This window comes from Cantharellus anzutake (assembly GCF_015039405.1).
Source record: "Cantharellus anzutake strain C23 chromosome Unknown EI90scaffold_29, whole genome shotgun sequence".
Taxonomy (NCBI): Eukaryota; Fungi; Basidiomycota; class Agaricomycetes; order Cantharellales; family Hydnaceae; genus Cantharellus; species Cantharellus anzutake.
This window is the reverse complement of record NW_024066979.1, coordinates 674,738-698,938: the sequence shown is the minus strand read 5'-3', so window position 1 is coordinate 698,938 and position 24,201 is coordinate 674,738. Positions and strand designations below refer to the sequence as shown.

The window sequence follows — 24,201 nt, the reverse complement described above, 5'->3', positions numbered from 1 at the left end:
CTGAGCAATCCGAGCGGCGAGTTGAGTTTGATGACTCACAGTCATGGTGTGAAACGGTAACCTCCAGCTCGATCAATTGCGTGAAGTTCGAGCGAAACAATATTTTCCGTGGACTGCGGTAGAGCAAGCCCGGCTGTAATCTTGTCCCCAGTACGGATAGGGCCTACTCCTGATGGCGTCCCAGTGAGAAGTAGATCACCCTCCTAGGAAGTTTAAGCCTGAATTAGACGATGCCGTTGAATGCAGAAGAAGACAGGTCCCTCAAAGGTCATGATAGATGAAACGTGCTCAATTAACCGAGGGATCTTGTATATCATGTCCTTTGTATTTCCATTTTGTCTAACATCGTCGTTCACCTTAAGGAAAGATGAGTGGAGGTGTGATGAGAGATGAAAGGGCATTGTGGAGTGTACCTTGAGCCAGAGGTTAACATTGTGCGGGTCCGAAATCGCAGATTTCGGTATAAATTCGCTACGGGGACAAAAAAAAATAGATGCAGGGGACAGGGAAAATGCCCTTGGCATTGCTAACCTGATAGGTGTAAATGTGTCGAAGCCTTTCGCGGTGGACCAGGGCAATCCCTTCTTCTTCACGTCTTCTTGAATATTCCGCGCGGTCATGTCAATAGCTAGTGCTGCGAAGGCCATTGGGCACGCCTAGCACTCAAAGGTACGTGGTCACGAACCATAGCCAGCGATGAAAGAATAGGCATCCGACTTCGATATGTCACGTCCGCCCTTGCCAATCACCACGCCAAGCTCAACTATGGGAGTCCATTTCCGCATCAGCACGTGTGAGACGCATTCCTCGCAATGCTACGTTTTATTCTTACCCTCATGGTGAACGACACATCCCTTCGGAATCTCGATGATTCCTTTGTTGGGAGTGTACGACGATGTTGGCTTCAAGAAGAAAAATGGCTCTCTAGGTGACGTATTCCCTAGCTCCTTGGCATGTTCTGCAAAGTTTCGCCCGATGGCGACAATCTTTCGACCCGTTCGAACGAAAGTCGCCATGTCCGTTCGCACAATGTCGAGTGGCAGTGCTTCACACTCCACCAAATAGGACAGCATTTTACTAACGTATGGCCGCAAGGGAGACTGATTCAAATGTTTCTGCGTTGGTCACGCTGGGATGTTGCGCGATTGGGGAACTCAACTGTAGTTATGGTGCCCACGGGCTTGCAAGAGTGCTGGGGCCCATCTCCTGAATCCTACATAATGGGCACCTCGCGATGTCCAGCGACCATCCAGCGGCCATGCTGAAGTATTTCAAGGGTCTTCTGTTCTTAATATGATGCAGTAATCGTGCAAGCGAGACGCTTCAGAGTCCGTTCAGTCTGATAGCGGCTTGCTTGCGAAGGGTCCGACGCGGGGATCTTTGTCACCAGTCTCGAGAACTAAGGATGATCCTATCCTTGTTGACTTTCGAGATTTTCTCATCCGCTCAGCATCAGTCACAACGGTTTGAAGATGCTGCAGCCATCTTTTGACAGCGATATACTTCGACAAAGTCGCTCATTATAAGTGTAATTTTGCCACTCAGGGATTTCCGTGTTGCAAACTATGTTCATCACGAACCCAGGTACTGTCATCATTATCCCAAGCCAAGCGGCGAGGAACTCCGGGTTGCTGAACGGGAGAGCCTTCATACCTGTTCCCTGGATCAAGGGTATGTGCTGCTGTGATCCATCAATGCGCAGGCGCACCGAAGACATAGAAGCTGTGCTGCGCTAAGAGTGGGGATCAACGCGAAGAAAAGTATGGATAATGTGTTTATCCGGTGAGCCTGTGGCGTTTCAAGAGGCCAAGTAATATTCTTTATACATTGATGATTGAGATTACCAAAGAAAAAGGGACGGACGGCGGCGATGAGATTGGCATCAGGTGTTTTCCCCTACATTAGGAGGCTGGGATCTCGAGAGGCCTTCATCACAACTTTTCTAGGATCGAGGCTTCTCTAGATGGTCCCAAATGATGCAAATGCGAATGCTTCCTTGATAATATAATGTCACCCTTCAGCATCATGGGATGCCGAACTGAGAAGAAATTGGACCACCCCCTCCTACTCGTCTTAGTGTCAGCACTTCTGCGGAGATCAGTCGACAATTCGGACAAGACCGACTGGGCAGGAGCCTGCCTCAGCGCTATCTGTCTCTTCATTAGCCTACAATATATTCAAAAAAAGACCAGTCAGGATAAGTTTTTGTCGCGACGCGGGGCAGTTCAGCCATATCTCTTTTATCTCTTTCGATGTCTTAGGCCTTAATTCCGTCGCTCCCTCGGACCTTTATTCAGAACCAAGTTGCTCGCGACGCCGGGCCTTTGCCATTTAGTAACATGCGCACGTCAGTGTCAGGTTCTATCGTTGAATTTCTATGCGCGGAGCCTGATCTATCGGAAAGAACTTCCTTTCCTGGACCGGGCTAGTTCGGTGATCCTCTCATGACCGTAACCTCGCGACTATCATCGGCCTCGATCGAAACCAAGAAATTTATGGCAAAATTTGGCCAGCACACATGATAATCTGTCCGTCGACATAATCTTGATAACGGTTTTATTCTCCACGAAGCATAAATTTGTTACATATCCACAAATCAAAAGTCCGATAGATGCCAGTTAACAAGAGGAACGAACGAAGGGAAGGACCTAGGGTTAGTTCCCCCAACCCTAAGTAACCGGACTTCCACGAGTGCGTGCAGGTTCCACCAAAAAGAAGCACGTAAAGCATCCCAGACGCGACATCGATAGGATGTGGGGTAGAGAGAAAGAAAACGAACGATGTAAATGAGTGAGGCGATGATATCGGTCCGCGTTGAGTAGGACAAAACAAGGAATCACGACAAACGTATCTTATCGACAGAGCTCCCGTTCCGCGAATGCACCGTATCTGCGATCTGTCTCACGGCGGGGACAGGGGGTTGAGGGAGAGACCTAGGAATTTGGGCATGCTGATTACCCGAGGGTTGCTTCGTCAGGGTGTTACCCTTGGATTCCGGAGAAGTAATGCCAAGATCAGGGGAGGTCATCGGCGTCGAGGGCGTCATGTCGGTCGACCAACCCGAACGAGGGTTCGCTTTGGATGACCCTGATCCGGAATCGGTGTGCTGACTTTCTGAGGAATCTGGTGAAGTATTATTCGTTTCCTGAGTACCTGGTTGAGCGCTCGCATCAACTTTCGTAACATTCACCGGTGTAACCGCGGCTGGCCTTGTGACCCGCGTGCCGTCCAGCTCTGCGAGGCACAGCAAAGGGACAGCACCAACTTGCATCGCCTGCTTCTCATTTTCATCTCCGGGTTTGGAAGGGTAGAGCCTCCGAACATAGCACCAGTCATCGGCAAAAACTCGTATAAGGCGGAGCGTTTCATTGAGTGTGACTTCCATTTCATCGGGAAGTGAAGGCGGGAAGGTACCCACTACTTTGACAAGACGTGGAAGAGGGAGATCGGTCGCTCGGTCCTGCTTTGATCGGGCTTCAAAATTAGCCAGGTACTCAGCAACAGAGGGGGGCGTGGGAGGAAAAAATGGAGGGGTCTTGTCAGATTCAGCCGTACGATTCGGCTGGGATGATTGGCGGTACTGGTTCCGCGGAAGCGAGGAGTACCGAGGCGTATTAGGTACATCGTACCGGAAGTCAGGGATGCTCAGTTCCTGTCCACTCTCTGAAGAGTCGTCCTGGGTTGCGGCGAGAGGCCGTCGTGTTCGTTTCGAAAGGCTAGGGGTACCGGGACGACTTGATATTGGTCGTGTTTCGCTGCGACTTCGGCTGCGATTGCGACCATGGCGTTCATGGGAGTGCCCACGCTCATGATGTCTTCGCCGTTCGGGATCTGGGACAGGCTTGCGTTTTATAAGGTCCTGGGAGGGCTCTCTGGTCATGGCGGGGGGAGCGTCTAAAGCCTTAGAAATAGGTTTTATATGAGGAAGACTATAGTTATTGAAATCACCCAATGAAGGATTTTTGAATACAGTGGGAGGGATTCCATGTTGGTTGACGACCGTTACACTCGAAGAATTAGAAGATTGTTGCATGTGGTGTGTCTTGACGAACAGGGGGATGCTTATGGACATAGGGCTAGGTGCAACACCACTCTCTTCGAGGTTAACTTGGGTCGCCTCAGCCTTTCTGGCTTGATATTGTTGCTTTAGTGCAAGCGAGATAGGGCGCATCCGAGCAACAGGATCCATTTCCGGGGAAGTATCATCATATGGTCCCTCCTGGATACGCGGCTGGACCGGGTTGGACTGGAATGGGTTTGAAGGGAGGGAGTAGCGTGGGCTTTCCGCAATTAAAAGGACTGAATTCTTTCTTTCCTTCGCGGTGGTATCGACGGAGTTGGCTTCGGAAGCCTTGCTCTTTGGAGGCTGATTACGCCAGGCTTTAAAACGTGACAAACCATATTTATAAAAAAGAATACCTATGTTGCGCAAAGAGTAACTAATAAGCTCAATCCTGAGGGAATGGATTAATGGCTGGAGGCTTACACAACGCAATGGTGAGTACGGCACTAAGGATGGATGCTAGAATGGCGGTAGACACGGCGACGCCCTGACCAGGCTTCTGGGTAGCTCTTGGCCGAATCTTGGTTGAGGTCTCGGCTGCGGTGAAGTTCAAATTTCTTCTGGAGGCGCCGCTGCGAGGGCTGTGTCCACAGTACAGGTATGCACACACCCCAACACTCGGTTTCAATGCTTTCGATCGGTCCTCAATAAGTGCTGGATCACTGAGTGTGACAGCCCTCTCATCACTCCCCTCAGTTTTACGAGAGAGGGTAGAGGCTCCTCTATGCAGTGCCCGTGGATGGATATTACGCTTGCCTCTGGTCAAACCACGACGGTTTTGGGAGGCTGAGACCCGCCCACTGAAGCGGGCGGATAAACGGTCCACAAATTGATGGGAGCTTTCGATGATGTCAACGAGAGCGGGGGGCATCACTTCCGAAGCCACTCCAATTTCAGCACCAGGGTGGCCGTAAGCTCCTCTGAATAGCGATGGGGTTGGAAGGATCGCAAGGGAAAAGGAAGGAACAAAGGGAGGGAACGAGGGTGCAAACTTGAGTACCCGGTGTCCCTAAACGTCATTTATAAAGATCATCCAATGGACTGGCAGGGGTCTACATTTTCAGCATCCCATCATGATTCTGATACGCAATTCGGTTGCCTCTGCCGGTCGCCAATTGCAACCATCGAGGGAGCCCTGCAGACACGAGCGGGCTTATGATCCCAGACACTTGGTTCTGGGCATCTAATACGTTCCACTGCTAGCTCCTACAATTCTCGAGTGCTGAGCGTATGGGTGTGGTAATGGAGAATAAAAGTGAAATGTTCTCGGATCTGACAGGCATAGCCACAGATTCGATCATAGTTTCCCTCATCACAAGACATCACGAATGTTGTGGCGCATTCAAAAGTCAGACATGGTGGGATGCATCAGATAATGATGAGACGAATAGTTCGGGGCATGCAAAAATGAGATTATAACTACGCAACGAGAAGAGGTAATAAACAGAACCTGACGAGTCCAGGAGGGAGACGACGAACACAGCAAGGGAGGTGGAGCCGAATTGCAACGCCTAGCACGATCTATCAAAAAGGACGAGCCCAAGCTACGCAAATGGAGCACCACAAGCATTCAAGACACGAATAATCGCGCTTCATCGCAGACAGAGGAAATAGTTATACGCCAACCACAGATTCAAGCCTTATCCTTTCCAGTTTTACAATCAAACGGTTAATTGACCTGTAAAAGCTGGACCCAGGAGCCTCAGTCAGTCAAAAAAGGATAGCCATAAGAGTGTCTAGCTTACCAGTCAGTATCTCGCTTCGCGGTCATCTCTGCGATCATATTCCCTGTGGCGGTCCCTGTCATCGCGCCTATCAAATTCCCTATCTCTGTCATCTCTTCTAAAATCATCACGATCCCTGTCACGCCTATCATAATCCCTCTCCCTGTCGTCCCGCCTTGGGGGCGGCGAGCGGCGGCGGGTATAGTCATCCCGTCTATAGGGAGGGAACGTTCACGATCATAATACCTCCTGGGAGGAGAGCGCTCGTCATACCGACGCGGAGGCGAACGAGAGCGTCGCGGAGAACGATCACGGTAGCGGTCTTTACTATTCTACGGAGAAGGATAAACGAATCGAAGTGGGGACAGTGCGAACAACTCACATCTCCATGCTCGACACGAACGCTAACGCCACGGAGGTCCTTGCCATCGAGCTTTCTCACCGCATCATCGGCATCCTCCTGAGTGACGTATTCGAGAATCCTGTAATAGGAGCTGTACATCACTGAAGTGATGATGAACCCAAACGTAACCCACCCGCTGCCAGGATAGTCGATGTCGGCAAAAGTAATCTGACCACCGGTGTCACGACCGAAATCCTTGAGATCCTAGAAAGAGGTAGGCCAAAGTTGGGGTGAGGTTCCATCCAGGCGGGTAATCCATTCCAAGGGTAGGAACAGAGGGACGGGCCGGGTCCAAAAGGCAGCACAAAGAGGCATCCACCGCGGTTTACATGTAAAGGTGGCCGTAAAGTCCAATGCTCTTCGCACCAACGCAGGGAAGTTCGGTGAATCACCAAATCCGATCCGCGAGATCCGACAGGAGAGCCTTTGTCCATTAACTCAACCGCACAAAGTACCATCAAAATATCCGGCCCCATTCCAAGCCATAACGAAGGGCGTTCCTAAATAGACATGAAAGAGGATACTCACTTGCCAACTCGTATCCCTGGACAGGCCAGTGACAATGACACGATGGCCTGGAGGAGGTCTCCTAGCACGAGGGGGAGGGTCACGACGACGTCTGAGTTACGTTTGGCAAAGATCAACGCCAATAGTTGCCACATGTCAACAAGTACTCACTCGTCACGACGCCTGTTATCACGGGCAAACTCCACAATTATACTGTTACCCATGAATTGTGTTCCGTTGAATTTCTGCACGACGTCCTCGGCATCCTACCAAGACAGCCCACGTATTAACAATGTGTTTCGCGTAGACTATCCAACGCGCTTACTTTGGGATTCTCGAACTCAACGAAGCCAAATCCTGCAAGCGCGCATCAACAGTCAGGTCATTTGTATCCAGTATTTAACGGACCAGTCATAACCCGACATTCGGTGACGGGCCCATACCCATCAAAAAGCTTTTGGACGTCTGACTGTTGGGCATCCGTCGGGAGACCTGTGTTTTATGATGACAACGGCGCAATTCAGGCGTTGATGGTCGGGAACGTATTACGCAGGACGCAAGGAGAAAGGGAAAAACAACATACGGCCAAGGTACAGCCTACGAGACGACATTTTATGTTCTCCTGGAGTTGAGGTCGGTTTCCGCAACGATTTTCTTGTCTTTTCAGAATGTTGCAACCGTTCAAGCTTTTGTTGGAAGGCTATTGCCGCTTCGGGTGCTTCCGGCGGACTTCTAAATTTATTTGAAACTCCGAACAGGCATCCTTGAATTCACCTCCAAAACAACTGCCCGGAGCATGCATGGAAGGAATCCACAAGCAGCGAAAATGACATTTCCAATGTATGTAGTTTGGTCTCATATCAGGGGATCCTCAAAACAAACGGACTGGCCCATTCTTAATGCTGAGATTGGGACCAATCAATGGATTTTAGATCGATTCCTTCCTGGACCATCTCCCAAAGTGGGCTGTTGGGTAAAGTGTCTCAGATAAAATGTTCTAGTGGAGCAGAAAGGAAAACATGCCTCATGTCACGCAATCGATTGACAACTTCTACAATCTCAGCCACTACATAATCGATCTCCGCCTCGGTTGTAAAACGACCTATACCAAAGCGGAGAGAGGAGTGTGCCATATCCTCTGCAGCCCCGAGTGCTCGTAGGACGTATGACGGTTCAAGGGAAGCTGAGGTGCACGCGCTGCCCGAGGATAAAGCGATTTTCTGACAGAAATCCAGGCTTTAGCGCAAAACCGAGAAAAGGAGTACGCAGAAGAAATCACCTTGAGAGCCATTAGAAGACTTTCGCCCTCGACATATGCGAAACTGAGGTTAACACAACCCGGATACCCATTCGGGTCACCATTCCGTACAACATGCTCCACTTTCGACATAATCCCATTGATGAGGCGCTGGGAGAGCTTGCTTACATACGCATGATCGAACTATGGCACAACAGCAGCGTGAGTGGACAGCGGTGAAAGAAATAAGTGAAGAAGAATGGAAGGACAACAACTCAGCACCCCTGCACGGCTGGTCACTGCCAAGTCGACAGCTCGAACTTCAAACTGTCACTCGACTACCTTGAAGGACATGTTACATCCTTGTGCAGAATATAATCATGGGGCCACCAATGCAACGGAGAAGTATGGGAGAGGGAATATACGTACAACTATCTCGCGAGTCGCAATTCGACAGGCCTCCCCAAGACCCACAACCAACGGGGGAGGAAGGGTCCCGCTCCTCAGCCCTCTCTCTTGGCCACCGCCACTGATTATCGGTTCTAATCTCACTCGAGGTTTCCTTCTCACGTAAGCGGCACCAATACCCTTAGGCCCATAAATTTTATGCCCCGAAATACTCAGCAAGTCGATGTTCATCTCGTTCACATCGAGTGGTATTTTCCCAGTGGCTTGCGCAGCATCCGTGTGGAAATATACCCCCTTGTATTTTTTAATGAGTTCTCCTATCTCCTTTATGGGTTGAATAACGCCTGTTTCGTTGTTCACCGCCATAACGGAGACCAAGCTAGTGTTGCCAGGTTGAATGGCCGCCTCGAGGTGTGCCAGATCAATAACGCCATTCGATTGAACGGGGAGATATGTAATATCGAAACCCTCTTCGGATAGGTTTCGGCATGAGTCAAGCACGCATTTGTGTTCAGTTTGTGTGGTGACAATATGTCTCCGCCGTTCCTTGTTAAAGCGTGCAACGCCTTTGATGATCATATTATTTGACTCGGTGGCGCCAGAAGTGAAAACAATATCTTTCTCATCAGCACCAATGAGGTCAGCCACATGCTGTGGGTGGCGATGGTAAGCAAGTCTCAATGGAAAAGCCAGAACACTAGCCTTGCGAGCAGCGTCAACGGCAGCCTCTGCCTCCCATCCATAAGAGTGGGTCCTGCTATGGGGATTGCCATATTGCTCTGTCAAGTAGGGCAGCATTGCATCGAGCACTCGAGGGTCCATCGGTGTCGTCGCCTGCGAAAGGAACAAGCCCCATGAGGGGTTCGATAAGGTGGAGAGTACTAGTCCCTACCTGCATGTCAAGGTAGATAGGACGGTCATTCCGCCTCACTGGCTCGAGCGTGAAACCGAGCGAGCCTGCAACAGACGACCCAGTAAGCACCGCCGTCCCAAGTAACGGCTACATGAGAGATAATAGCTACCATGATTCGGGGAAACGACGTCTTCGGAAACACTCGGGAGATCAATGACAGCCGCCCTATCGAGAGTGGTAGGTTGAACGAAGCTTCTCCTTGCACGCGACGCCACAGCTGAGATTGCGGCCTTAGAGACCGCGCCGTTACGAGTGGCAGATCGAAACGCCTTGGAGAGTATCATGGCAAACAATCCCGCTTGCTTTACGGATGAGAAGATGTTGGTGTGAGGAATGGAGGGGAGGTGACTGAGGGATATCGCAAATATGATGTTACATGACGCGTCACGTGTGTATCAGGCGTGGGAAGCATCGCACAACTTTCCAGTCACTTTGCACTTTTCTCCACCACGACCAGAGTAACGCATTGTGGGCAAGCAGCGTCCATGCTGCGCATAGGACCTACATTTGCTTTCCAACCATTCTCAGCCTCGATTAGAACGAGTATCTGGGGTGGTGTCATGCGTCGTCCTCTTGCATCTGCACCCACCACGAGATTGATTGCTGTTTCAAGACATATGACAACTGCTTCTCCACCTGGCGATTCCAGCAGCGCCCCTGATAGACGGGATAACGTATTTCCAGACGAGGCATGTCTCTTGTTTGCTTCTGTTGCAACTACGGCCAAATTGACGCCATAATCTCCATGCCCCGCAAATTGAATTCTTTAAATATAAAAAATTCATCACTCTTTCTCAACTAGACTCCCGTCCTCTTTGAGTCTGCATACTCTTCCCGGACGTTCATACTCAATCAGCCAAAAACTCTCAATGCTCTTGACCAAGGGATGATCAATCTTATATCACCAAAGATTAAGGTGAAGTATCATACTCGCGCGCAGCCTCACGCCACGATTGCTTAAGTTGAACTCTATTCTGGGCCGTTATGACATCGGCTGCCACATTTCTAATGTGGTGTTGAACTGCTCTCCCTCTCCACTCAAACTCTTCTGATTTGAGAAACGTTTTTAGGAGTGGGACAATTCAAACCTGTGTAAGATGATCATCAGTAAAGGAATCGGAAGAGCGTATTGTGCCGGCGGTGAAGTTAAAAGTATGTTTTGTCTCCTTGGACATATGCAATTGCTGTCTGGAGGGCCTATCTTCTGAAACCTTCCAGAAATTTCTAATATGTTCATAACCTTTAGCCATTGTCAAGTATGCTGCAAACGAGAAAACAAGACAGAGGGCACTAGACTACTTTAAGAGCGAGTGAGCCTCATCTTCCGGCTGCATGTCCAAATCCTCAACCCTTTTATTTTGTCATCCTCTTTCCCTACCAGATTCCAACTAGACTATGATTTAGCAACACTGCAGAAGCCCTATATCTCCGTGATGGAGGGTATAACTAGTAGGTGCCACACCTTCAATCGTTAGGCCGCGCCCAGTTTACAAGACACCATTCTCGTAATCTCTGCCTATTTGCCTCGGACTCAGTGGGCGGTGGCGTCGGACTCTCAGCGTATGCTCGATTTCGCATCGCAACACCTTCAACCCTCTTCGCCATGCCTGAAACCAAGATAGGATATGCTCCCGACGTCGGAACAACATATATCCTCTCCCGTCCTCGCCTCGACGGCGAAATAGGGACTTATCTTGCTCTAACGGGAGAAACTATCAAAGGCTATGAAGTTTTCCGACTCGGCCTGGCAACTCATTACGTCGATTCTAGCATTATACCAAGTTTACTCGAACGATTGGGAGGATTGGAGGAGCCCAATGACAAGGTTATCAATGAAACTATTGAAGAGTTTAGTTTGGATGTAGACGCGGAAAGGGAGAAGGAAATGGGAGTGGATCAGCTTATGATCAGTACAGGAGCTGTTCGAGTCGCACTGGATTTAGCATTCGGGGTGAAGGATATTGAGGGTGTTTTCGATACACTGAGAAAATTTTCGAATGGTGCGTTTTCTGGAAATACGGAGGATAAGGAGAAGGTCAGTAAGTGGGCGAAGGAGACACTGGAAGTGTTGAACATGAGGAGCCCAACGAGTTTGAGGGTTGCATTTGAGGCTGTTAGGAGGGCAAGCAGAGAGGATTGGAGGCTAAGCGATTCACTGCAGATGGAATTGGGAATTGCCAACGCATTTTGCGTAAGTAACCGTTCCTGTTCCCTGCAATCCTTTCCGGATCTGATATCTATTGTATTTTTCGGCAGTCGGGCGGCTCACCTGACTTTATCACAGGCGTGACAGCCGTTCTCTTTGAAAAATCCAAATCCCGACCAAACTGGTCTCCCTCCACCCTCCCCGAAATTTCTCAGTCCCAGATCATCTCGACTTTTTTTGACCCTACCTCTCCATACGTCTCAAACGCGCCGCGTCTTCAAACTCCACGTACATCCGTCCAAATCAGCCTCTCCCATTACGCTCTGCCGACCGAAAGTGAAATCAGGGCGCTTGTTATGAGCGACAACGGCGGAGAGAATGCATTAACGAGAGAGGAGGTTGTGGAGCGGCTTGAAGTTAATAAAAGTGGGAAGAAGGGGGTCAGAGCCAAGGTGGGGGAGGTCATCGACAGACAGTGCGAAACTTTCCAAGGAGAGTACCTCAGATGGAAGACATGGCAGTAGCGAAGTGCAGTGGGGGGATGTCGACCGAATCCGAATCCGCGTTGCCGAGCATCGCGTAGTCCAAGGACCAACGTTGTTCCCAAGGTGCACAAACTTTGAGTCCTAACTCCTTATGTACTCCACGGAATGAGCCTAGAATTATTAAGTGTGCTCAACTTCATAGCTATGTGGTTCGTGCATTTCATGATGCAGCCACCACCGTCACACGTGTAGGGTTTTCCTGGCAGGCAAAAATTACCGTCATCGGAGCATCCAATCCGGTGCAAACGATGGGGGTGACCCGAGTAATGATAGAGCAGAGTGAGGTGGAAAAGGCCTGGTCATGGGTCCCTACAAGCATATAGGTAGGGCGCCCGGGGCCGTGACACCTCTTGCCAGTATGAAGCGGCGGGCGAGGCAGCGCAGGGGGGAACAGCTGAGCTCTCCCACTGCAGGCAGACATCCCGCAAGACGATAGTAAGGCCCAGAAAAATATTGATGGTGATCATGAGCTGCCTATGTGTGGATGCGTTGCTGCTGGGGCGCTTGCTGGCTGAGCATCTATATGCCCGATAGGTGGGGATACGACACGTGCGTTCCCATATACCGCAGATAACAAAATCATAGATTGGCAACCTCAGGAAAACCCGACGTCTTTGCAAGTTGGATTGTAGTTCACTGGGAGAGGGTCAACATGAGCCACCAGAGAAGAGACCATAGATATATAGCCCGGATAAGTCTGGCATGTCGAGTTGAACAACATAAGTCTAGAAAGCACACAAGTAGTTATAGATGCGAGCCATCAGCCCCGAAGCAGTCCAAAATAGGATTCTAGCTGGAACCCTCTGTAGTCCAGACAGAATACATTCGCGCTGAGTGTGTCCTGACACAAAGCTGACAACGTCACAGATACGTTGCTGAAACTTGGGCCCCAAGCCTGGGAAGCGTCAACCAGAACTACTGCTTCTAAGTCCCCCGAAATTTCTGGCGAAGTCCAAAGCAATACAGGTGTCAGTCAGGGAGACGTGGTTCCTGCACTGCGTGAACTATAAAAAAGTTCCGTCGGAAGACCAGAAATAGTGCAGGAAATTCGGGCTCAAAATGCAGTGAATGTACAAGCCAGGAGCCCAGCAATCTTTGGTTTCACCCAATTTCTTCCCGAGCGTTATCGAACACAAAAACCCTGAGGGAAGTGGAAGTCCCATCTACTATCCCCGTGAGCGGCTGTATCGAGGATTTCCACATGGCTGCATTGGATGGGATTGTCATTGGTCGTCAAGAATGATGATGGCAGTCAATTAGACGCTCTCACAAAGCAAGGTGTGAGAAAGAAACCCTGTATTTGTAATTCGCGCACATACAACTCCCAGCTGCGGGTCTAGTGTGCGAAGGTGCCAACGCTATTCGGCATCGGCAGTTTGCTCAGGTTCATGTCTCCGTCGGGTCCGGGTCCTTGGGTTTGGGCTGCCAAATATGTCATGTAAGAGACTAGTAGTAATGGTTGCAGGGCGGCGCACCGTACCCAGGCTTTGCAATATGGTAGGAACAGGCGTGGGATACTATTCATGTCCCATTGACCCATAACAATAGCATCCTGAGAACTGGGGGGGAAAGCATTGGGAATCATTTGACAGCCCAACTCCGCTCAGAAGCCCTCCTGGTGGAGATAAGGGCGATCCAATACAAGGCTGTATTGCACCTCAAGGAAATGTCATCCTGTGGAAATCGGCATTCCATCCACCGTTTGAGGAATGGAAAGAAGCAAAGAAGCAAGAAGCCGTTGCAGTTAACTTGTCCTTCCGGAAGCGAATGTTTGGTTTCGAACTAGAAAGTGAAACTGCGCTGCGAACGAGAATTACAGGGCAGAAACGAGCGATCTACAAAGAGTTGAATGATGAGCTGCAACATAAATTTGGGGAGATAGATGAATGAACCCCGGTTCGGCGTCCTTGCACACACAAAACCCTGACGGGAAAGGGACCCCATGTGTTTTCGTCGGACCTGGAATCGTTCATGTTGGCATTGTACCCCTCAGTTGAAAGCACAAATGCGCCAAGATTACTAATGAATGGGTTGGTGAAAAAAGCAGAGCCAGGAGTTTGACCGCAGGCATATTGGGACAGTTAAAGTGAGTTGGCCGTGTTGCGTTGCACCGTACCACCCCAAAGCAAGGTTGCCCTAAAGCTGGCGCCTGGCCGGTGAGAGAAATCATGACCCAATGGATGTAAGTGTCCTGGGACTAGCGCTCGGATTATTCGGCCAAACAGTGTCGTACAAATGTGATGGTACCCTAATCGCGAGCGAAGGACCACGCTACATAGAATCTGGAGCACTGGCAGCTCATATTTGTGGAATAACAGCGCAAGCTCAGTCCCACAATAAGGCACACCGTGTAGATGGACCCAATATCAACCAGAAGCCCTCCGCGTCCGATGAATAGTATGTTCATGTTCCCATACTCACACCGAAGCCACAGTAGGGTAATGACTCTCAGTTGCGGTATGTGGATTTGATGGCCACGATGACATACTACGTATGCAAGTAAGGCAACGTACGGGTTAACTTACAGGAATCGATGTTCGATGTTGGATGAGCCACATCGCTTAGTCCTACTGGCCTGAGGTCAGATGTGTTGCGCAAGTAATCACCTACAACAGCCGAAGCAATTCAAGCCTACTTTGGCACGGTGTCTGCTGGCGAAAAGCAAAAATGCAGAGTGGCTGAGCGGCACGGCTTGGATTCGGCAGGACCTTGAGATAAGGCACAGAGCTGAGCAGCGACGCATCCGGCCTGATGAACTAAGGCCAGTATGACCGCTTTCGGCGACCATTTGCTGCCTAGCTCTATTCAATGGCCGATCCCATTTCAAATTACCGTTCTTGAAAACTGACCCAAGGAATGATCAGCCTTGCCAGCACTAGAACTCCTCTGGTTTCTCCCGAAATGTAATCTTTTAGACTGCGTGGGAGTGGCGTCATTCCTTCTAATAGCTTGAAACCCGCATTACTTACTAGCTCTCGCCTGAAACTGTTCTCATCGACTCAACGACCGAAGGTGCCATCTATATATCCCACTTAACAAGAATGCAATTAAACAACGGTCGTGTAGAAGGATAATTGTAAGATCCGAATACTTTATCAATGTCCTACTAGTATCCCGATAGATCCTTATGGTGACATCCTACACCTGGGCAAGAGGATACGGGCGCAGCCAAAGTGAAGGTAAGACTCGCATGCGCTACTTTGGATATCTATTCCTGTTGAAATTCTAGTAAATCGATCTATTGGTGTGCGTACAGCCTGCTCGTGAACCCAGACCTGGACGAAAAATTGGCCGCCCAAGGGTCAAAAGACTCACTTGACCTATGGGGAAGAAAGGGACGACGTACGACCAAGCCACTTTTATTATGAGGGTTCCAACTACCTGGCAGAGCCTTCATCGCCTTTGGCGCATGGGCAGTGAAGCTTATAGGTACAGGGAACGGGTGCCATCAATATCCTGCAGATAAAAGAACACTACGCATACTTTCTTTGTGGATCGAGTTACATGCCATTCACTTCGATCGATTGTCCAGTTTGGAACTTAACGTGTCCCATATTTGTTTTCACCGCAAAAGCCTCTCCCAGGTGGACCTTACGTAACCCTCTTTATGAAAAAATTTTTTCGTGGTAAACATGGTGCGTTTTTCACCTTTCTGGCTTGCATTTCCGCGTGTGACCACTTGGATTCCCACGGACAAAAAATGATGCTTCGCGAGCTCAGGATTCTGTGAGGATATGGGACTTTTGCGTTATTCACGCGCGTAGAACCAAAATTCGCCAAGCAAGGATCTCTCACTTTTCCTCGGAAATAGCCAGGAACTGTCGTCGCCGAGAATTTGGGGCGGGTCATTTAATTTATGTATAGTTGCTCGTGTAATTCAATGGCCTTTGTACCTTTCAACAATCATTGTACAAACACGAATTATTTTAATGAGTCTTTTATTGCTTGTCCTCTCGTTTTTCAACTAGATACTCCTCACGCCATCGTTTCCTATCTCATCCGAAACCCCCGCCGCACTGTCAACGACGTTGTCATTAACAGCGTTCCCGCTCATTATGTTACTCCTCACTGCCTTCTCAATACTTCTTTTAACGTTTAATGCATTGGCATTCCTCACAAATGGTCCTTTGCACACGCGAACAAAAGTGCGCCATCCTTTCTCCAATTGGTTTTGTCATTTCCGGCCCAAACACCATCGTTGCCCGAAGAGATCGTTCGACGTGACAAAGGGCGTTTACACACCTCTCGGCTTTGCTAATGGAACCGTTTCCAATGGGGTGGCGCGTTTTGCGGTCCGTTATGCTTCGGCTGCCCGTTGGCAGGCTGCGACTCTAGCGAATGCTTGGAGGATGCCGTAAGTGTTCAAGCATCTGCGTTTGCGGCGAGACTTATACACAAGAACAGTGACGGTGACCCCGCCTCACCGCCTCCGTCGTGCCCTCAGTCTTCCGTTGACTCAAGCCAATACTCTGAGGATTGCCTCTTCCTCATTCTCTACGTTCCTGTTGCTGCCGCTGCATCGGGCAATGGGCTGAACACATTCGCTTGGTGGGTATCACGATCATCAGTGTTGGTGGTGGATCTTTTGTTGACCAATAGCATCACACAGGATCCATGGCGGCTCCTTTTATTATGGAGCCGCGACTAACCCCGGTCTGGACGGTTCTACCTTTGCATTATCCACAGGATCCATTGTTGTAACCCTTCAGTATCGTCTTGGAGTGCTCGGTTTCATCCCTCCACATTCACAAAACGGTGGTATAAACCTTGGTGTCAAAGACGTCACAACTGCCTTAAGCTTCTTGAGATCGGTGCTTCCCAGCTTCCATGGCAATCCTGACGGTATCACTGTCGCTGGGCAAAGTAGTGGAGGAATGATGGTTCGAGGCAAGTCGTCGTTTATCGTCGTTGGTTTGATCCATATAACATTTAACCCCCCCCATAGCGCTGATGGCTGCACCCACTGCGGCCAAATTGTTCAAGAATGGCATCATTCAGAGCGATCCTATGGACTTCAACTTCCTGCCTATATCTGCTTACAACATCCTCCAATCATGGTTCTACTCCAAGCTTCCCTGCTCTCCCGCAACATGTCCAACTTCACAGCTCCTTTCTACCCAGAGCTACTTGCTCGGTAATGCGTCAACTATTTCCCCGGCTGCGGGGTCTGCTGAGCCCATACGCCCAAGCGTTGATGGACAGTTCATCACGACATCGCTGAGCCGGAACTCATATCCCTCCCTTCTCAAGCCTCTTCTCGTCACCACTGTTATGGATGAGGCGGGCTTCCTTATTGGTGAAACTCTACCGCTCGGATTCCCTGAGCAGAACTATGTGCCTATTGTACAAGCAACGTTTGGAAATCGAACGGCGACAATTCTGGCTTCGCCTTGGTATAATGTTTCTTCGATGAAGGTCGTGCCTGGTCAGCCGGACGATCGGACGAGAGAAACTCTTTCGGTATTAGGATCGGATGCTACGTGGAGATGTCCCAGCTGGTCATTTGCGAGATCCTATGCCGCAAGGGGTGGAAATGTCTATGTCGGTTTGTTCAGGCGTGGAGCAACTTATGCCGGAAATGATGCTTCGGATTTCTGCACGGTGGGTGGGAGAGTGTGCCATCAGGACGATATTTATATCACGGTCAGTTTGCTTCGATCCACTCACCGCGTGACATACAGTTTTTTCTTATTCACTCATTCCTTTAGTTTGGCACCACACCTTCGCCTACACCTGACCAGCAGACCCTCACAGCTGAGATCCAAGCTCGCTGGGGGGCCTTCGTGAAGACATCAAATCCCAACCCTTCTAACGCCAATCTAGGCGAATGGTGCGCGACAACTTCTACTGCAGTCAAGGCGATACAATTTGGCCTTGGCGGTGGCATAGCCGCAGAGGATGCCTGCAGGCGTTCCTTCTGGGGGAATGCTGTGCTCTTTGACTGGCAAATTTATGGCGTCTAGACTCTTGCAGGCATTGCGAATACCCCCCATCTCGTGTTAAACCAACAGTTTTATCTAAGTGCCATTCGCCAGGCAATTTCGAATTTCGTTTTCCACTTCAGCTTTACCAGATACCTTGCATTATTCGTCGAATCTGATGTCATCCACCCTGCGCTATCACCCCTTTCATGTCCATACACCACCTCTTGCCACCCCTGCGCCTTGATCGTACTGTGCCACCGTCTCCCCTCGCAACGAGCACGTCAAGCACACAATATTTCAACCCCTTTGTCCACGTCGCCTCCTTGCCTGTCGCCGTACCGCCTTTGTGGCCGACTACTGGCACAATCACAACGAGATCCTTTTTCCCTTCCTTTTAACAATCTGTTCTGTTCATTGCCTCGGTGCTGCATTGCAACATTCGTTTGTGTATGTTTATTGTCAGGCCTTGCATTATGACTTCCCCTGTATACACAACCTTTCTTCATTTTATGGCTGCGTTGCTTGTTTTGTTTAGGGATGTGGCCTTGGTCCGATGCCATTGCATTGTTTCTACATTTCATATCTACTGCGTGCTCATCACACGAACAACGCGTGATAGCTTTATTGGTTTGTGAATGACTGTGTATGTATTGCAGAACTACATGGGGGTGTTGTACAAAGCCGCTCCGAAGATGAGATTCGATTCCGAATGCCTGAGAGCTTGGGCGCCTGAAGCAGAAGCATTGCAGTCATGCTACCGGCACGATTTAACGGAACTGTCCAACGAGGGGATGGCTTTTACATGCCGTAGCTGTAATGTAGCGGGGGTTGGCCGGATCTATTGTGTCCCTAAATTGACACGTATTACACGACATCCTTGGAGTAATATTTGGGCGCCGATGCTGCTGGTCAGTCAATTTCACAGTACCACGCGGCGCCTATCAAGCAACGGGGCTGGGGCATGTCAGCCTCTACTAGATAGTGCAGCGTCATCTCGCTAAGACTTCGGCCTGCAGACGTTCTCGCAAGAAGCATTGATCCTTGGCCTCGCACCACTTGGGGTTTGGAAGCTTTTGAAGCAAATCAATCAGCTTTAGTGAATATTGGATTATCCATGCTGCCCCGTCGCGCCCCGGAGAAGACAATATCCAAGCCTCCAATAAGAGACAACCCCTCCCACTTTTTGCGGAGACCAGAGGATATCTGAGGGCCAAAAACGGATTGAAAAATGACAGGAGGCTGCCCATTCCGGGATGAGTTTGCACGTCAGTTTATAAATGACCACAGTGGGCGTGGATGGTCCTGAGGCGAAGAGATGAGAGTGAACCTGTTACCAGGCGTGTTGCCTGAATACGACGTCCACGATATGAGAGCCACTAAGAACGGGATTTCGGGTGCTTGGTGCCATCATTGCTACCAATGATGGCGATCGCTAATGGCGCCTTCCACAGTTGATGATGATGATGATTAATCTCTCTTAATACCCCGCGGCCTCGTGATGACGTGGCAGTGCGGCTATCCCATCGATGACACCGAAGCGTACATGAGGGATTTTCAATACATTCAAGTGGGGGCAGGTTGGTAGCGTCGGGTGTTAGAAGATCCTCGGGTTGGTGAAGTCAGGGGTGGGTGTCATGTAAATAACGTGAAGTAAATGGAAGAAGGGGCAGATCCCAGTTACGGGTTGTCTCTCATTGAGACCTCAATGGTGGGGCATGTAGCCTTACCCGTGCAGGTTTTCGATGTTTTGGGTGTAATTTGTGCCTTCTTGCAATACACACGGCAGCTGCGGCTTGATGACGGGTGTTCCTCACCGCAGTTGATGCAATTTGGTGGTCGGTCTTGAGGGTGGACAGTTGTTGCATGTTCCTCATCGCCGCATATGTGACACCGGTGTTCCGTCTTGCACTGGTGAGACATGTGGTGGAGTGATGCGCATTTTTCGCAATGGACCGGGCGTGGGCGATCCTTGTAGTCAGATACTGTGGCCAGGGCACCATACACATAGAAAGCCTTTGCATTCTGGAAACGCTCGGCCTTTTCAGGGCTGTCAAAAGTGAAGACCAGGGATGCCTTGTGTTTCACTTGTAGGGTCTCATCGTTTGCCAACCAAGCTGGTGGAGAAGTGGGGGTAAAATTATCCCAGAGTGGACCATATCCTTCCCGTAGCTGAGTAAGGATTTGTTCAGGGGCGTAAGGGGTTTGTCCTGGTAGTTCCCTGGTTGGAACACCATCAAGCTTTTTCCGGTATAGTGCTTTGTCTTGCCACGCTGTTGTGCGGTAAGGCTGACTGTCGTCAATGATGCAGATTATATCGTCCTTTAGGGGTGCTAGGTCGTTTGCATGTGTTCCGACCGCTCCGACGACGACAAGGTTGCCTCGGGCAGAGGAGTACACAGCCAGAACTTGCTTATTCATCGTGGGGTGTTTTCCCTTCAGTTGCGCATTAATACATCTGACTGATTCAGGTTGTATATTGCGTTTATGGATGGGGAGAGGGGGGTCGGTGGCGATGATCAGGCGACTAGAGTGGTTCTTTTGAGTTGGGAGTTGTGGCTGGGGCAGTTTTTTTCTCGTTGGTTTGATCGGGGTGGGGTTTTCTGATTGTGTGAAGCTGTTGCTGTTGCTGTTTTGAGTTGGGGGTGTGGTAGTTTGTGGGGAGTTTGTCTTCTCATGCGCGTCGGTGTTACGCGTCGTGCTGGGCTCTGCGTGTTTGTCGTTCATTTTCGCCAGTTCTGCTGTTAGGGCGGCATTGGACTGGGCCAGGGTATTGCATGTTTCGGTGGCTAGTTCAAGAGCTTTGGATAGGGAGGCAGTATCTGGGGCCGGTGGTTGGCCAAACAGCGTGCAAATCTCCTCCATTCTTTTCTTAGTCACCTCACTTATGGTTGGTGGGGAGAAGGAGTGTCGTATATCATTGACAGTTTCCCAAGCAGAGTCGATGCATGAGATGAAGTGGTCGGCGAGGTTCTTGGGGGTGTCGTTTGGTGTTGGTGATTTTGGTTTTGAGGGTGCCGCACGGCTCGGTGGTGGTGAGAAGTCGGATGCCCTCTTCTTGGAGTTTTTGCTAGTAGATGCGTCTGTCCTTCCTATCGGATTGCAGGAGCGGCAGTTGATAACTCTGTGGGGTTTACATGTGAGGGACTCCAGATAGGCGTCCAGCTCGTCATCGGACATGGCCGCGCCAGTGTCTGCAGCAAGATGCAAAGAAAAAACGGATGGAAGAACGGGGAGGGGAAGGCCTTCCACAGTTTCTGATTTCCTGCCTATTCGAGTTGACAACTGTTTGTGTCGAAGCCGGATCCAGTTGATTCACACCATAAGTAACGTGCCCGACACCGCGTCAGGAGGAGGAACCAGACACCAAAAAAAGTTGATGCAAAATTCCACACCAAAAGGACGAGCAGGTGAAAGAAATAATCACTCTCTCCTCGTTGATGGGAATAATAAATCAATCTTTCGTTATTATCAAGGTGTTCCTGCGACGGCTCAACACTATGCCACTCCTTCTGTCACTTCTTCTCCTTCCAATGCTGGCCCTTCCACGCCTAAGAATGCCCCACGACGCAGCACACGCGTCATACAACAGCCAGAACGCGGTACACCTAAACCTATCACTCATGCTCAAATAACCGCTACTCAACGAGGCCCTCATCCACATGGTACTGGCACGGGCATGCCAGGTTCAGCATCTTCAGGCCCTAACGCTTCATTAAACCCCGTCCCCACACATCCCCAAGCATTTCAAAGCACTTATATCTCACGATTAAGAACGGGTTCAACGTTGTTATTACAACCCAGCAATATAACACCTTCATCTTCTTCGGTGAATGCTTCTTCGTTGTTGACGACAAGTGGGAGGAGAAGAGGTGTGATTAACTATGCGGAAGGCGATGATGATGATGATAATTTTGGGATGGAGAGTGATGATGATGAGGAGTTTACGGCTATTGGGGAGAGAGGTGGGAAGAGGAGAGGTGGGAGTGGGACGGGTGGGAGGAGTGGCAGTGTGCCTGGGAGCGCAGGTGGTGCTGGGGGAGGTGGGGGAAGTGGCAGTCGAGTCGGTTCTCCGGGTGCCAGTGTCAATGGCCCTGTGAGGGCTGAGCTGGACAAGAGTTATTTGGGGATGATACCTCCTAGTAGGTTTGTCTCGAGTAAGTGGGTCAGCAAGACGAGGCATGAATATCCGTAAGTTGTATCTTCTTTCAGTGCTCGCTGCGCCATGGCTGATGTCTTGGTTTAGCCCACTTGATCAAGTCGAGAAAGCCGCCCAGGCGCGTGAGATCCTGATCCCAATTCGTATCGACCTTGACACGGAGACCCATCGGATTCGTGACAGCTTCATGTGGAATCTCAACGGTTCGTGGGTCTGGATATTCTCATCTGGACACTAAAGTTCATCATTTTATTTTATTTCGCTTTTCACTCCTATCGTTGTTCTTTTTACAGAGGGAATCCTAACCCCCGAGATGTTTGCTCGTATTTTCTGCCAAGACCTCGAACTACCAACGATTCCGTTTGTGGATCAAGTGGCAGGTGCTATACGAGCTCAGCTGGAAGAACATGCCGGCGTTGCGAGTTTCGATATTGAGATATCTGACTCGGAGTCTGAATCTGAGTCAAGTGTAGAAGGGGGAGTGGTGCAGGACAAGGATGATCAGGAGGTGCAGGAAGGATCGAAGAAAGAGGATGAAGGGTCCGCCAGGAACACGTTTGGGGGGGTGAAATGGGGGTGGATAGGTTTACGATGATGGTCGGTACGGAGACGAATGCGAATGCGAATACCCCCAAGGTAGTTCTATCTGAACAACCTTCGAGGAGAGTTTCCAAGTCTCCATCGCGATCGCATTCCCCTCTTCCATCTCTTCCTCCTTCAGTACCCGCACAAGAGCCGGCAACGGTGATGAATGCAGGTGGGTCTAAACTCGTTACGAGAGCTCCTACCTCAAGAGAACAGATGGATTGCAGAGTCATCCTTGCGCTAGACGTTCAGCTCTCGACGTTCCATTTAATGGACCATATAGAGTGGGACCTATCTCCTCTCCCCTCCTCCCCCTCCCCATCATACCCTCTCCCATCCTCCTTTCCTCCACAATCCCCAAACCCACCCCACGTTACACCCGAACTTTTTGCGAAGACTTTAGCCGCGGATTTAGGACTTGGCGGAGAAGCAGTTCCGCTCATTGCCCATGCGATACACGAGGAAATATTAAAGCACAAGAAGGATGCGATCGAGTGGGGGGTGTTGGTTCCTGGCTCAGGTGGGTGGAACGAGGGGCGAGGCGGGGGTGGCGGGGGAGGCGCGGGGGACGGGGGGAAGAGTGGTGCGGGGGATGGAAGGGGTGGGGAGGGGAGGAGTGTGGGTGGTGGTGGAAGTGGGGGAGGGAGAGGACAGAGAGGACCGAAGCCCTTGAGGGGGATATGGAGGGAGTGGAGTGAGGTGGGTGAGTTTGGGCCTAGGTTGGAGGTAATTAGTCAGGAGGAAATGGAGAGGAGGGAGGTCGAGAGGGAGAGGATTGCTAGGTGGGTTTCAAAGAACGTCTCCTTTCTTTTGCTGTCCTATTGTTTGTAAGGCGTTATATGCTGATTTTTTCTGTTAGACGCTTACGAAGGGAGACGGCGAGGTTTGTTAAGAGCGCGAGTGGACGGCGGAGGCGATAAAGGTGCGTTGGCAGTACTAGGGTGGGCTGCTGGTGTGTGTGGTAGTATATTCCGACGTGTGTGCTGTAGACTGGAGCCGTTTATTGAATCTGTCTTCAAGCCTGCGGCGTTCGTATCACAAATGGTTCTACGCTAGACGTTTAAACCCTCATTGTTCCTTTGACCGACGGTTTCTTTTCCGAAGTACATTACGCAGCCCCAGATCTTCACTTGGTTAACTTCAAGAGCTCGATGAAGGCATTGAACCTCAGTTGGTTCGCCCCAGCTTTATGACAGCGTCGTGGCGGGAGAAACCTTGGCCCTCGGACCCCTCGATCACCCATTCATGCAGCCGAGTCAGCGATCCAATCTCTGACTCGGTGTTTCTACCACCTAAGTTGCCTGGGGTATGTCAACCCCCACCTAACCCAATGATATATCTGATAGGGCTTTGCTCGGGTCAAATAACGTACGGCTCATCTTGATACGTCCAAAGCCCGTACCGCTGGTTCAATGCGGATTGTACGCCTAATGCTGTAGTTATTCTGATCCAGTCAGCAGATCCTTGACTGGCCAGTCATTAGATTCGAAGAACCTTAGGTTCAAACTAAAGCGTTATCTGATGTGGGGGCCGGGGGAAGAGTGGGAGCGAGTCCATCTCGTGTCGGTGGTGCTACGGTCTGAATTCATC

At 50.2% G+C, this 24,201-nt stretch overlaps 10 protein-coding genes across 10 annotated transcripts; 5 read left to right on the top strand and 5 right to left on the bottom strand.

Moving 5' to 3' along the window:
* Positions 1-50: 50 nt before the first annotated feature.
* Positions 51-1,083, bottom strand: EI90DRAFT_2996787 (uncharacterized protein; the record flags this gene model as incomplete). The annotated part of the gene is made up of 6 exons (XM_039056221.1): positions 833-1,083; positions 686-763; positions 532-634; positions 414-471; positions 255-356; positions 51-203 (listed from the first exon to the last, which is right to left on the bottom strand). Coding segments are annotated over exons 1-6 (735 nt in total), but the record flags the coding sequence as incomplete, so codon positions are not given.
* A 1,463-nt stretch (positions 1,084-2,546) lies between these two features.
* Positions 2,547-5,342, bottom strand: EI90DRAFT_3289940 (uncharacterized protein). Its single transcript, XM_039067195.1, has 2 exons — positions 4,487-5,342; positions 2,547-4,419 (listed from the first exon to the last, which is right to left on the bottom strand). Exons 1-2 carry the CDS (start codon positions 4,932-4,934, stop codon positions 2,837-2,839), a joined length of 2,031 nt encoding a protein of 676 aa, XP_038915273.1. The 5' UTR covers positions 4,935-5,342; the 3' UTR covers positions 2,547-2,836.
* EI90DRAFT_3061383 (uncharacterized protein) lies at positions 2,550-2,885 on the bottom strand. Its single transcript, XM_039060551.1, has one exon. It carries the CDS (start codon positions 2,728-2,730, stop codon positions 2,557-2,559), a length of 174 nt encoding a protein of 57 aa, XP_038915274.1. The 5' UTR covers positions 2,731-2,885; the 3' UTR covers positions 2,550-2,556.
* A 484-nt stretch (positions 5,343-5,826) lies between the features above and the next one.
* On the bottom strand, positions 5,827-7,371 carry EI90DRAFT_2996784 (uncharacterized protein; the record flags this gene model as incomplete). The annotated part of the gene is made up of 9 exons (XM_039056220.1): positions 7,281-7,371; positions 7,106-7,189; positions 7,023-7,054; positions 6,869-6,963; positions 6,719-6,809; positions 6,324-6,394; positions 6,138-6,269; positions 6,034-6,114; positions 5,827-5,923 (listed from the first exon to the last, which is right to left on the bottom strand). Coding segments are annotated over exons 1-9 (711 nt in total), but the record flags the coding sequence as incomplete, so codon positions are not given.
* A 67-nt stretch (positions 7,372-7,438) lies between these two features.
* EI90DRAFT_3061378 (cysteine desulfurase) lies at positions 7,439-9,169 on the bottom strand. The gene is made up of 5 exons (XM_039060550.1): positions 9,045-9,169; positions 8,364-8,993; positions 7,977-8,138; positions 7,721-7,917; positions 7,439-7,663 (listed from the first exon to the last, which is right to left on the bottom strand). Exons 1-5 carry the CDS (start codon positions 9,162-9,164, stop codon positions 7,594-7,596), a joined length of 1,179 nt encoding a protein of 392 aa, XP_038915271.1. The 5' UTR covers positions 9,165-9,169; the 3' UTR covers positions 7,439-7,593.
* Positions 9,170-9,815: 646 nt separating this feature from the next.
* On the top strand, positions 9,816-11,925 carry EI90DRAFT_3145815 (ClpP/crotonase-like domain-containing protein; the record flags this gene model as incomplete). Its single annotated transcript, XM_039065349.1, has 7 exons — positions 9,816-9,944; positions 10,058-10,171; positions 10,326-10,407; positions 10,502-10,565; positions 10,637-10,704; positions 10,791-11,446; positions 11,512-11,925. 7 exons carry the CDS (start codon positions 9,816-9,818, stop codon positions 11,923-11,925), a joined length of 1,527 nt encoding a protein of 508 aa, XP_038915270.1.
* Positions 11,926-13,014: 1,089 nt separating this feature from the next.
* EI90DRAFT_3016976 (uncharacterized protein) lies at positions 13,015-13,836 on the top strand (the record flags this gene model as incomplete). The annotated part of the gene is made up of 4 exons (XM_039057059.1): positions 13,015-13,120; positions 13,207-13,224; positions 13,287-13,384; positions 13,495-13,836. The coding sequence occupies 4 exons, from the start codon at positions 13,015-13,017 to the stop codon at positions 13,834-13,836; spliced, it is 564 nt and encodes a 187-aa protein (XP_038915269.1).
* Positions 13,837-16,155: 2,319 nt separating this feature from the next.
* On the top strand, positions 16,156-18,305 carry EI90DRAFT_3061366 (Alpha/Beta hydrolase protein). Its single transcript, XM_039060549.1, has 5 exons — positions 16,156-16,300; positions 16,351-16,494; positions 16,556-16,833; positions 16,892-17,589; positions 17,655-18,305. The coding sequence occupies exons 1-5, from the start codon at positions 16,296-16,298 to the stop codon at positions 17,907-17,909; spliced, it is 1,380 nt and encodes a 459-aa protein (XP_038915268.1). The 5' UTR covers positions 16,156-16,295; the 3' UTR covers positions 17,910-18,305.
* A 3,205-nt stretch (positions 18,306-21,510) lies between these two features.
* Positions 21,511-22,431, top strand: EI90DRAFT_3061361 (uncharacterized protein). The gene is made up of 2 exons (XM_039060548.1): positions 21,511-22,058; positions 22,114-22,431. The coding sequence occupies exons 1-2, from the start codon at positions 21,547-21,549 to the stop codon at positions 22,262-22,264; spliced, it is 663 nt and encodes a 220-aa protein (XP_038915267.1). The 5' UTR covers positions 21,511-21,546; the 3' UTR covers positions 22,265-22,431.
* A 10-nt stretch (positions 22,432-22,441) lies between these two features.
* EI90DRAFT_1259899 (uncharacterized protein) lies at positions 22,442-23,648 on the top strand. Its single transcript, XM_039051610.1, has 3 exons — positions 22,442-23,131; positions 23,226-23,393; positions 23,471-23,648. The coding sequence occupies exons 1-2, from the start codon at positions 22,597-22,599 to the stop codon at positions 23,282-23,284; spliced, it is 594 nt and encodes a 197-aa protein (XP_038915266.1). The 5' UTR covers positions 22,442-22,596; the 3' UTR covers positions 23,285-23,393; positions 23,471-23,648.
* Positions 23,649-24,201: the final 553 nt, after the last annotated feature.

Excerpts from the sequence above, each read along its gene's own strand:
- EI90DRAFT_3061366 (XM_039060549.1), top strand. Across the intron at positions 16,834-16,891 it reads TGGAGGAATGATGGTTCGAG|CGCTGATGGCTGCACCCACT; the intron begins GCAAGTCGTCGT and ends CCCCCCCCATAG. Across the intron at positions 17,590-17,654 it reads AGGACGATATTTATATCACG|TTTGGCACCACACCTTCGCC; the intron begins GTCAGTTTGCTT and ends TCATTCCTTTAG.
- EI90DRAFT_3061383 (XM_039060551.1), bottom strand. The coding sequence starts at position 2,730 with ATGCTTTACGTGCTTCTTTTTGGTGGAACCTGCACGCACTCGTGGAAG.
- EI90DRAFT_3061361 (XM_039060548.1), top strand. The coding sequence starts at position 21,547 with ATGCCAGGTTCAGCATCTTCAGGCCCTAACGCTTCATTAAACCCCGTC. Across the intron at positions 22,059-22,113 it reads AAGACGAGGCATGAATATCC|CCCACTTGATCAAGTCGAGA; the intron begins GTAAGTTGTATC and ends GTCTTGGTTTAG.
- EI90DRAFT_1259899 (XM_039051610.1), top strand. The coding sequence starts at position 22,597 with ATGGGGGTGGATAGGTTTACGATGATGGTCGGTACGGAGACGAATGCG. Across the intron at positions 23,132-23,225 it reads GGTGTTGGTTCCTGGCTCAG|GAGTGTGGGTGGTGGTGGAA; the intron begins GTGGGTGGAACG and ends TGGGGAGGGGAG.
- EI90DRAFT_3289940 (XM_039067195.1), bottom strand. The coding sequence starts at position 4,934 with ATGCCCCCCGCTCTCGTTGACATCATCGAAAGCTCCCATCAATTTGTG. Across the intron at positions 4,420-4,486 it reads CGTACTCACCATTGCGTTGT|GTATTCTTTTTTATAAATAT; the intron begins GTAAGCCTCCAG and ends TGCGCAACATAG.
- EI90DRAFT_3061378 (XM_039060550.1), bottom strand. The coding sequence starts at position 9,164 with ATGGACCCTCGAGTGCTCGATGCAATGCTGCCCTACTTGACAGAGCAA. Across the intron at positions 8,994-9,044 it reads CCGTTGACGCTGCTCGCAAG|CATGTGGCTGACCTCATTGG; the intron begins GCTAGTGTTCTG and ends CGCCACCCACAG. Across the intron at positions 7,664-7,720 it reads AATCGATTGCGTGACATGAG|CCCACTTTGGGAGATGGTCC; the intron begins GCATGTTTTCCT and ends TTTACCCAACAG.